The 10,705-nt window shown below is 60.9% G+C and overlaps 1 protein-coding gene across 9 annotated transcripts; it reads right to left on the bottom strand.

Moving 5' to 3' along the window:
• Positions 1-217: 217 nt before the first annotated feature.
• On the bottom strand, positions 218-10,044 carry THBS3 (thrombospondin 3). 9 transcript variants are annotated; one of them, XR_013991668.1, is made up of 24 exons: positions 9,834-10,044; positions 8,590-8,796; positions 7,818-8,074; positions 7,606-7,708; positions 6,824-6,850; positions 6,523-6,605; positions 6,380-6,431; positions 6,118-6,266; positions 5,646-5,786; positions 5,329-5,406; positions 4,836-4,988; positions 4,514-4,624; positions 4,229-4,336; positions 3,831-3,990; positions 3,428-3,546; positions 3,292-3,344; positions 2,833-3,026; positions 2,477-2,655; positions 2,337-2,385; positions 1,993-2,189; positions 1,589-1,761; positions 1,128-1,266; positions 606-745; positions 219-524 (listed from the first exon to the last, which is right to left on the bottom strand). XR_013991668.1 is itself a non-coding variant. In XM_081024915.1 (23 exons), exons 1-23 carry the CDS (start codon positions 9,910-9,912, stop codon positions 466-468), a joined length of 2,871 nt encoding a protein of 956 aa, XP_080881041.1. In that variant the 5' UTR covers positions 9,913-10,044; the 3' UTR covers positions 219-465. The 9 variants fall into 9 exon arrangements, 6 of the variants coding, with proteins under 6 accessions (XP_080881043.1, XP_080881041.1, XP_080881042.1 ...); XR_013991669.1 differs by having other exon boundaries at positions 1,132-1,266; XR_013991667.1 differs by having other exon boundaries at positions 1,132-1,266; positions 1,993-2,385.
• Positions 10,045-10,705: the final 661 nt, after the last annotated feature.

The following is a 10,705-nucleotide window of genomic DNA, read 5'->3' as shown; positions in this document are numbered from 1 at the left end:
GGCGGACTTTAGCCATCCTCCCGGACAGCACCTCCTCCTTAACCGAACCCCCCATCCTTCACCTAACCCCCACCCACCACCTTCCTCACGTGCCCCCAAAGGAGCCAAACTTCCTCTAGATCTTTAATTTCCATCCTACCAGTCCTCTCCCTTGCCCGCCTCAGGTTCCTTCCTGCTCCCACACTCTCCCCGAAAATCCCTGAAACAAGCAATTGCACTGGCTTAGAAAACTGGAGCTTTATGGCAATGTGCTGTTATCTTTCCTGGGGTTAGCGCCTGAGAAATACCCCTTGAACACGTCCCCTCTCAACAGTGGGGTCACCACCCGTCTGGGGCTGAATTGGTGGGTGCCAGAGGAGGGTCTGTGTTTGGCTGAGGGGCTGTAGATTAGACCCTGGGGCCTCCAGTGTGGACCCCAACGCCAAAGGATCTAAAATGAGGATTCTAAATCGGGTAGCCACCTCTTCATACTCTTCCATGGAGCAGCTGCCTCCGGAATGGTTCAAAGTCCTCGGGCACTGTGTCTGAAGGAGGAGAAGCCATAAGGTCAGGCGGGACTCCCACGAGGGCAGGAGAGGTCAGGTGACCTGGGTGTAGGGCCTCACCATTGCACCGGTACTGGAGATTGGACCAAATGATGTTTTCTTGGGAGAAGCAGAACACACCAAGACGACCCCCTCGCATGGATGTGTCAATGATCACCCCGGAATCTGCCACTAGCTGGGGACCCTCATAGAGCTTCACTCTGTCCAGAATAGTGGTTTCCATTGGTGCTAGGGTGCCGGTGGGCACTGTGCCACTATGCCAGGGCCCTGCTCATCCCCAGCCCCCCTGGCCTCCTCAGGCCTGAGAGAGAAGGGAAGGGGAAAGGGGAGGGAAGGGGGTGCTTTTCTCAGGCTTGGGGCCCCTGGCTCTTTGTCCAGCCCCTTTGCATCTCAAAGCACCAGCCGCATTCCAAGCGAGGATTGGGTTGCCATGACGATGAGCACAATGGGCTGGGGGGTGAAGTCACCCGCTTCCCAGGCTCTAGGCCACCCCCCAGCCCCAGGCACCTTAAAGGGAAAGCAGCCCAAGTGCCTGGACTCTGGGCACTTGGCCATTCCCCCTCCCCTCCCTGTCATCCCCACCAACTAGGCCAAGTTGTGGACAAAGTGATGAACTGAGGCCTCAGCGGTGCTGCCAGGAGCTGTGACGTCTGGGGCTTGCTGTGAGCTTCTATAAATGACGGTCCCTTCCAGGTCAGACACTGAGGAGGCAGGTTCTGGGCTGTGTGAGCGAAGGGGCTGGATGTCACGCGCCTCTGCACACACTGGCCTGGCCTTCGCAGGCTCCGAGAGGCACCCTCGTTTTACAGAGGGGAAATGGGCACAGAAAAGGAAGGACTTGCCCCAGTTTGCCTGTGTGTCCTGGGCCACAGCCCAGGCCACCTGATGTCAGGAGCAAAGCAGGGCTGAGGCGCGTGTCTGGTGAGAGGGGAGATGGACAGAAGTGGTCCCAGTCCGGGCCCATGGTACCAAGGCCCTGAGTAGAGGGGTCACTGGTGAGTCCCTCCGGGGGTCCCGCCGGAGGGCTCAGCCCCTCCCCTCACCGAATGTAGCCAACTTGAGGCCGGTGCAGCAGCTGCCAGCGGTAGGAGGTCTTGTCACGCCAGCCCACGTTTCGTGGGTCAGTCCACAGCAGTCGTACCTGATCAGGGGTGTGGCCAGTATGCCACAGGGCATTCCGGAGGTGCTCGCCTGGGCCAGACACTGATGTCACTGCCTGGGGGACATTAGCAAAGACAGTGAGTCACCCACAGGATCCAGAGGACGGGAGACAACAGGTGGGTAAGTGCAGGTGGACAAGGACATCTAGGTGATGAGGAGAATGTCCTGGAGCCCCAGGGAGCCAACCTCCAGGCCCGGCATCTGCGGGAGAAGTTTCCTGAAGATCAAGCAGGAGGAGAGGTGTGGGCAAGGGCCCTGGATTGGGGAATGAGGGCGGCTATGGGACCTTGAGCTGCAGCCCGGGCTGGGCGACAGCCCGGAAAGGTGTGGCCTGCCAGTAGGTCTGCTCCGTCTGCTTCCACATGACCACGTAGAAACGGCCGCTGTCCTGGTAGCTGAAGAGGAAGCCTGCGTAGTCGTCATCTGTCACTGTGTTCACGTGAAAGGTGCCTTCAAAGTCCACCCCGTTGAAGGCTGTATAACCTGGGGGGTGGAGGAGGTCAAGGTCAGGCGGCAAAGCTGCAGGCGGCCCATCGTGTGCTGGCGGTGGATGGGATGCCTGCTGGATGTGTGGCCAGCCTGCCCCCCACCCTCGGCCTGGAATGATGGAATTGGGGGTCCCGTACATACCAACCGCCAGGCCGGGGTCACTGTTCATGGTCTGAACGATTTCCATGCCCTGGTGGTGGGCAGAAAGAAGACAGCCCGGTCCGGGTGCGCTGCCCCCCGAGGCTGGGGTGACAGCGCCCGCCCAGCCCACTGCCTGGTACCTGGTTGAGCACCACCCAGTTTGGGTCGATCTGAGCATCCCCCTCGGGATCCAGGACAACCGTCTGATAGGCCCGAAAATCCGTGAGCGTCACCTCCGCACTTTCAGGGCACACATCCAGGGGGTCGTCCACCGTGTCATTGTCAAAATCATCCTCACACACGTCCCCAACGCCATTTCCTGGGCAGAGTGCGGCTGGGCGCTCAGGACGGCCCTGGCCCCGCCGCCCGCCACCACGCCCGCTGCAGGGGCGTCCGGAGCCCTCGCCCCATGCTGCCCTTCCTCACTCCCTGCAAGGCTGCACCGCGCCCTGGGCAAAGCCCACACCTGTCCGGTCCTCTGGGACCCCAGCCTTACCATCTGAGTCCTTCTGGTTGGGGTTGGGGACCAGGCGACAGTTGTCAGGACCAGGAGGCACGTAATCGGGGACGCCGTCATTGTCATCATCCCCGTCACACTCGTCTCCGAGTCCGTCATTGTCTGAGTCCAACTGGGAGCTGTTGGGGAGCTGGGGGCAGTTGTCCTTGGTGTCCTGATGTCCATCCCCATCGCTGCTCAGGAGAACAGGCACCACATGAAGGTCCGAGAGGCACCACGCTGTCTCTGCTTAGGAGCCTCTGCGGTCGAGCCTCCATTCACCTGAGCCCTTGCAGTCAGCCAGGCGAGACGCAGGCCCCGCGGTAGGAACGGAGGGGAGGTTATGGGAATGGCCTGCTCAACAGGTGTGCAGATGACGGCCACGCCACAGAGCCGAGGCTCCACGTAGAGGAAAGTACCGAGGCCCTGTAAGACCTTCCCTCTTGGTCAAGACCCTACCTGTCTTCATTGGTGTCGCAGACGTCCCCCACAAGGTCGCTGTCTACATCTGTCTGAGAGAGAGTGGCCCGTCGTCACCCTCTCGATAACCGACAGCCATCGCCGTGTGGCCCCTGCCCTCTCCATTCCCCTGTACCTGGGTAGGATTGCTCATTTCCGGGCAGCTGTCGCAGGCATCTCCCACCCCATCCTCATCCCTGTCTGTCTGTAGGGGGTTGGGGACTTTAGGGCAATTGTCCAGTCCATTGGGGATGCCTACAAGACATGCGGGTAGTAAAAGGTTGTCACGCTCTCTCCTAGGTCCATAGAAGCCCCACGCTTTCTCTTCCATCAGAGGATAGCCGTTCAGGAAATCTGCCTGGACCCTGTCCCACCGCCTTGCCCATTCCCTACCTCACATTCCCACTGTCTTCTGCGGCAGGTAATCTCTCACCCGGGCTGACCTCCCCAGTTCTCAGACTTCCTAGCCTCCCGGCTTCATTCCCACTGTATCCCGATCGTCACAGGTCTCCCAGCCACCCCCTCAGCCCGGGCTGCACCATCCCCATCCACGTCGTTGTCACAGGCGTCCCCTTCCCCATTGCCATCTGTGTCCTTCTGGTCATTGTTGGGAACGTTGGGGCAGTTGTCACAGGCGTCACCAAATGAATCTGTATCTGAATTCTGCTGGTCTTTGTTGGGGAACAGCCGGCAGTTGTCCTGGTTGGGGCGGGAAAGAATCAGGCCTCCCGTGACGGACGCGCTGGCTGCCTGGCACCCCCCTTGTCTGCAGTCACCAGCCCGGTGACGGCCCACCTGCTTGGCGCAGCCCACCCACCCCACAGCCAGGAGTCCACCTGTCCTGGCCAGCAGGCTACTGCCTCCCTGATTGGGAGCACTGGGGAGCTGCCGGGGCTGGGGGGCCGGGAAGCGATGGGGAGGGGAGCATAGGAGCCACCTCAACATTCTTGATCCCGTCCCCATCAGCATCGTCATCGCATTGGTCCCCCACGCCATCGTTATCAGCATCTTCCTGCCCAGAGTTGGGTGTCAAAAGGCAATTGTCCTAAAGGTCGGTCATGGGGAGGAGGGTGAATGTTGGGGCGAGTGGCTGGGCTGCCCGCCCTGCCCCTGCCCTCACGCCTGCCCTGCCCTCTGCCCTCACGCCCGCCCTGCCCCTGCCCTCGCGCCCACCCTGCTGCCCGCCCTGCCCCCTGCCCTCACGCCCGCCTGCCGCCTGCACCTGCTTGCAGTGCTTGTTGTTGTCCATGCAGGGCAGAGCCTGGTCGGGGTAGCCATCGATGTCTGTGTCAGGCCCACACACGTTCCCGTTCCCAGCCCAGCCCACGTTACACTGTGGCGACACGAAGGCGGCATTAGCGGTTGGGCTGGCTTCCCACCCCAGCCTTTCCCCTGCTTCAGGCTCTTCTCTCACCCACCAGTTCCTGGGCGCCAGCCCCCCTCGCTTCCCCATGAAGGCCCCCACCCCCATCCCCAGTCAGGTCCACTAGCCTTGCCCCTTCCCCAGATTCTCCCTTTCCTTCCAAGCCCCAGGTGTAGCTCACCGAGCAGGACACTGCACCATTACGTTCAAAGAGACAGTGCGCGTGGACGTGGCAGGGGCTGTGGGCTGGGCTGTGGCAGGTCCGGGCTGGAAGGCAGCCCTGGCTCTGGTTGCCCAGGAAGCCCAGGCGACAGGGACCACACTTGAAAGAGCCCTAAGTGTAGGGACGCAGCGTCTCAGGAAGCAGGTCAGCCTCCACGGTGTAGGACGGGCACGTGGCCACATGCCAGGGACATATCAGTGAGCCACTATTTATCAATTATCTCCTTTAGATTCTCCTGACAGCGCTTTAAAGTAGGTAATAGCAACACTTTTCACATGAGGACCCTGAGGCCCAGAAAAGCTACATAACTTGCTAAAGGTCCCAGCCGGCAAGGGGCAGGTGTGTGTGGAACACTTGGGGGAGGTGTCCTGGGGGAGCAGGAGGGGATGCAGGGCGTCTGCAGAGGGGGCTGCACACTCCCAGCACCCACACACTCGGGTATCGGGCTCACCACCGTATTAGTGCAGATGGAGTTCGGGTCGCAGCCGCCATTGTTCCCATCGTTGCATTCGTCGACATCGTTGCAGACCTGAAGAAGCAGACTTTGGGTAGAACCAGACCGGTACTGGCTCTCCTCAGAGGAGGGCACTGGGGTGGCCCCATCTGTGAACGTCACTGTGAAGCCCAGACCACCAACCAATGCAAAGCCAATGAGCCAGTAGCGTCACTCATCCCGTTCGTTTACCACCAGGGCCCCGTGGCCAACCCAGAAGCCCCTGGCCCCTGCACAGCCAAGCTGTCTTGTCCACACACACTACCCAACTTGACCTGTTTGCTGGCGCGGGCGTAGTCGATGCCTACACCAGACACCCGCGTGCCCTTGTAGCCTCGAGGACAGGCCTCACAGTGGAAGCCAGGCATGGTGTTGATGCAGCTGGAGCCCGTGAAACAGGGGTCGGCGTGAGCACACTGGGGAGCAGGTGAGAAGTCAGGCCCTGTCTGTGCTCCGAGGACCACTGCTCCCTGTGTCCCCAGCCAAGGTCACGGGGCTCAGAACCCCCCCAGCCTCCTCCTGCCCTCCACCTGGCTTGCGTCTCAGACTGCCCCTGCCACTCCTCAGCACCTTCCCTGGGTGGCCCTTCAGTCTTTGTCCCAGAGATTGTCTCCTGGGCTCCTCACACTTCCTTTCTGGTCTCCAACCTCTCCTGAGCCCCAGGTTCTTCTACTTCAGACCAACATTCATCCTGCCTTCTTGGGCCTCCTAACACCCCCACCCCCAGCTTTCTGTGCCCTCCCCCACCTCATTGATGTCAGTGCAGTGGGTGCCATTGCCCTGAAGGCCAGGGGGGCAGGGCCCACAGCGGTAGCCCGGGTACTCGTACACTTCCATGCAGTCCACGCCTCGGAAGCAGGGGTTGGGGCTGCAGTGGGAACGCTGCTCGTGGAAGCCTAGGGGAGGGCACAGTCAGCCACCAAGAGGTCAAATCACCGGAAGTAGGGGCCAAAGCCATGGGGGGAGCACAGCGGTGCCACCTGGCGCCCTCCCCTACGCTCCCACTCACCGCACACCTGACACTCCATAATGGTGTTTCGGATCAGGGACATTTCCTTCACCTGCGGGCAGACAGGAGGATGGGGAGGACTCGGCTCGCGGCCGCTGCCACCCACCCCGCCTAGTGCCACCTTCGCTGGCCCACCCACTAACCTGGTCTCGGATGTCTTCCCGTAGTTCCACCAGGATCTGGTTGAACAGGGTGAGTTGGGTGACCAGCGCCTTGGTCTGCTCCCCTGTCAGGGCATAGGGTGTGGGAGGCTTAGAACTGGGACGCCAGCCTCGGTCCCTCTCTGGGTAATAAGCCAGCTCCTGCCACTGCTGCCCACTCCCCACCACCTTTAAACCCCCCATCCCCATTCCTGGCCCCAGAGGACTTCGTTTCAGGCAGCTGCCAAAGCCTGGGACCTCCTCCCCAGCCTCCCGCCCCTCCACCTCATCATGGGCTGCTCACCTAGGATGGAGTGGAGTGCGGTGGTCACTAGGGAGGAGAAGAAACAGTCAGAGGGTGGTAATGCGAAGAGGGGCCTGGCTGGGGAAGGGGGAGGGGGAGGGCCGGGACAAAGGGCTGGAGCCTGGGAATAAAGATGGGGTATTGGCAGGTAGGACAGAAGTGACAGAAGCAGGGGGAGGGGCCCCTGAGGGAGTGCGTCAGAGGCAGTCACAACCCAATCCTCGTGGTTCCCAGGCCTGGCAGTGGCAGAAGGGATCAGGAGGTGACCCAAAGCAGGGCCCGGGGCCCCAATACATCCCATTTCGTCCCTCCTAGGCTTCTGCCGCAAGAACTCTTTCTTTGAAATACCTGGGAGAATGGGCGTTTTATTTAGGTAAGAGCCTCTGAACACCCCTGTCAGCGCCCAGGCAGATGGGCAGTGCTCAGAGAAACTGCTGGTCGGTGACAGCCCCCAGTGGGAGCTAGAAAGACCCGAGACCCTGACCAAGCAGTGAGCTTCCTCACCCCACTCAAGTTCTTTAGATGTCTAGTCTTCCCGTTTTGTTTTTCTGGCCACCCTGGTACGTGGGGCAATGTTTTTGACCCACACCTCTGGGTGGCTGTAGTCCTTAGAGATTATAGTGTCAGAGGTGAAGGAGATTGGGGAGACAGGGTCAGAGTCCCAGGAATAAGGGAGCCAAAGGAATGAGTGTTAAGGGGGGAGGTCAAGAGGATGTGAGTCCCCGAAGACCACAGGATGTGACCTGGGGTCCAGGATGTCAGCAAGCAGAAGTCCCTGTTACCTGCGCTGTGGATGGACTCGTCCCCCTGGAACGGACACTCACTCAGGGCCCCGACTCGGGCCATGGAGCCGCCGAGAATCATTTTCATGGATTCCACGAAGCCCTGGGGGTAGGGGGGATAGGAACAGAGTAAAGTGGGAGGGCCTACCGGCTGCTTCTCCCACGGGTGCAAACTCTATTTCCACACACACCCCAGGGTCCGCCTTGCTCACCTGCATCCTCAAATAAGCCTTCTGTCCAGTCCTAATCTCCAGCCCATCGACCTCCGCTGGAGGAATGGGGGCCAGCGGCGGAAGACCAGCGTGCTGGTCGCCCAGTTTGCAGTCTACGTAGAGCTGCAGGGCAGGGCTGGGGCGGGAGGGGCCTCGGAGTCGCAGGAGAGCGGTGTGCGTGCGCCCGTCGGCCAGTCCTGCTTGCTGTAGATTCACTGCGTGGACCTTGCCATCCTCCCGCTGGTACCGCACCAGCACTGCCCAGGAGCGGACGTCAGTATGGGCCCCGTCCCCCCTTCCGTCTCCCAGTTGAGCCTTGGCTCAGCCCTTGTGGATGCTACGTGGCTAGGGCTGCGATCCTTTACTCAGCTAGGTATCACTCAACACCTTGTACATGGTAGGTACACAATACATGCACTTTAAATTGGTTCAAAGATCAGGACTTTCTCAATCTTCAGTGGCATCAGACCACTCTATCCCCTGCCAGGCGGCAGCTGGTTCTGTACTCACTGAACTGCCCCAGGGATGCGAGGGTCCTCCCTGCACAGCTTCATGCCCCCCAGGCATCCCCGAGTACCGCTTCCCATCCCTACAAATACCAGGCCTCACACCCTATTGTTTGGGTACCTGGCCTTTGCAGCAGCACCTTCGCACCCCAAACCAGGTGCCCCCCTGTTGCCTGCACACAGCCTGATAGGTCCATTGATCCCCAGTGGAGCCCAAGGAAAATTGAGAGGGATGTGGGAGTGGGGATGAGGGGGTCACCAGTCACCTTTGTTGATCTTGCCCACAACAGAGGCCTCCAGCCATCGTGTGTTGTCTTGGCGAGAGTAGAGACCAAAGAGGACACCACCTTGCTTGGGGGGCAGGCGGAAGGTAGACAAGAGGTAGACATCCCCAGCCGTGAGCAGGGCGGTCCGGATCTTCTCTGCCACAGCGACCATCTGCCGGGACTCGCCCACCGTCAGCAGGTCAATCACTGGCCAGGCAGGGATTATCAAGGTCGGAGAAAGGGGTCACATTCGAAGGCCTGCCCTTTCCCCTGAGCTCTCGGGTGGGGCCTCCTCCATCATTCCCAGCACCAGGCAGTGTTAGTCACCTTCTCGAAATTCAACCCGTGTCGCTATCAGAGGACAGCGCATGGTGCCTTCCGTCCCCTCAACACTACCTACTACTGCCACCGTCGGAACCCAGAGGCCTGGGGCTCACTTGGAAACACAGACACAGTGCCCCACAAACTTGAGATGTGCCCAGCAGGTGGCGCACGGGAGTCACTGCGCTGATCGCGGCAGGAGTAGCACCTGGTGCCCACGGAGCAAAACAGGCCCGGCAGTTTCTCTTTACACCGCTGGCTTTGGCTCATCCCACACCGTAATGCCCCTCCTCTCATCCTGGGGGCTCCGCACCCTCGCTCTGGATGAGAACAGCTGCCCACCGAGGGCTCCGACCCTCCCGCCGCCTGGCTCTCTCCCTCGGGAACAGAGGACCCAGCTCCGCTGCGTCCTGTGTCTCTCGGCCAATCTGTGGTTTCCCTTCCAGCCAGGAAAGAATCTGTGCCTGTGTCATCTGCTCCAGCTACCTCTCCCACACCCACAGGCCCATCCCACCAGCAGACCTCCGGGAGAGCCCAGACCTCTCAGTCCCCACCCCCACCCTGTCCCTGGGCAGCCAGCACTCCAGTGGACGGAGAAGCCGAGGGGCCCACACGGTGCCCCACCTTCACGCCGCTCTCCTAGACCCTGGGGTGCTGCGGATGCCCAGACACGGAGCCAGCCAGGCAGCGCTAGCGTCCAGCCCCTGAGGCCTGTGCCCTGGCCTCAGGCTGACCCTGGCCAGGTCCCACTCACCTCCTACCCTCTGGTGTTCACTCCTCTCCACAGGGCCTTAATTCAACTCATCTCTCCAGCTCAATTTCAGGACTCTTCCCTTCTACCCTTGCCCACATGTTCCCTGCTACCAGGCTGGAGGCAAAAGGGGAGGAGGTAGAGGGGTGGAAGAGGATGGAGACAGACTTACCCTGCAGGTTCTGACTGGCAGATGCGAAAGTGCAAAGGACGAGAAGAGCCAGGGCCCCTCGAAGTCCCTGCGTCTCCATGCCGCTCAGCCGGCTCACTACCCCTGGCAGGCAGGCGGCTGGGAGGGGAAAAGGCTAGGCGGAGAGAGCAGGAGCGGGGGGCGGAGGGACTGGAAGGGGGAGTTGAGGGGGGGCCAGCAGGCGGGTGAGGGGGGGCTGAAACAAAGAGCTGCCAATCACCCTGGAGGCATCCCCAGCTCGGGGAACCAAGGGCACCGGGGAAGCGCCCTGGAGGCCTCCAGTCTCCTGCCTCTTCCTAATGGTCCTCTCGCCCTGCTGCCTCCCTCTCTCCTGGCACCTCATTGTTGGGGGCCACTACCAAATGCTACTGTTTTCTGGAAGGTATAGTCGGGGAAGGCAGGAACCCCTGGCAGTGCAGTGCTCCACAGTGGGCATTATTCCACAGTTGGCACGAGGCGATGCCAAGGGAGTGGTGGAAACGCGCTCGCTATAGTGCCCAGGGGATGAACACAGGGCATGAAATACGCTGCTCTGACAGGGCGAGTGCTTTTTATTAGGGTGGGGGGTCCCCTGGCACGTGCCTGTGCCTCCATTTTCCCTCATTCCTAGGAAAACCTGGAGGTGTCCAATGGGAACTGGAGGGAGAGCCCAAAACAGTGGTTAGTGAGGTCGGAGTGAAGAAATCAGCGGGGGAACGGGACACTAGGAACAGGAGGGTAGACCGGGAAAGGGGGCCAGACTGGGAACACCGGGGGTGCTGGGTGACAGGCCGTGACCCGGTTGAAGCGGAGGGGCGCCTCCGTTCCCGTTACCAAGGCAACAGCGAGCGAGCCCACCTCCCATCCCCCCACGC

The sequence above is a fragment of the Rhinolophus hipposideros genome, assembly GCF_964194185.1.
Source record: "Rhinolophus hipposideros genome assembly, chromosome: 19".
NCBI classification, from domain to species: domain Eukaryota; kingdom Metazoa; phylum Chordata; class Mammalia; order Chiroptera; family Rhinolophidae; genus Rhinolophus; species Rhinolophus hipposideros.
This window is presented reverse-complemented; position numbering and strand designations above follow the sequence as displayed.

Excerpts from the sequence above, each read along its gene's own strand:
- THBS3 (XM_081024912.1), bottom strand. The coding sequence starts at position 9,912 with ATGGAGACGCAGGGACTTCGAGGGGCCCTGGCTCTTCTCGTCCTTTGC. Across the intron at positions 6,851-7,605 it reads CGAGTCCATCCACAGCGCAG|TGACCACCGCACTCCACTCC; the intron begins GTAACAGGGACT and ends TCTCCTCCCTAG. Across the intron at positions 4,337-4,513 it reads ACAACAAGCACTGCAAGCAG|GACAATTGCCTTTTGACACC; the intron begins GTGCAGGCGGCA and ends ACCGACCTTTAG.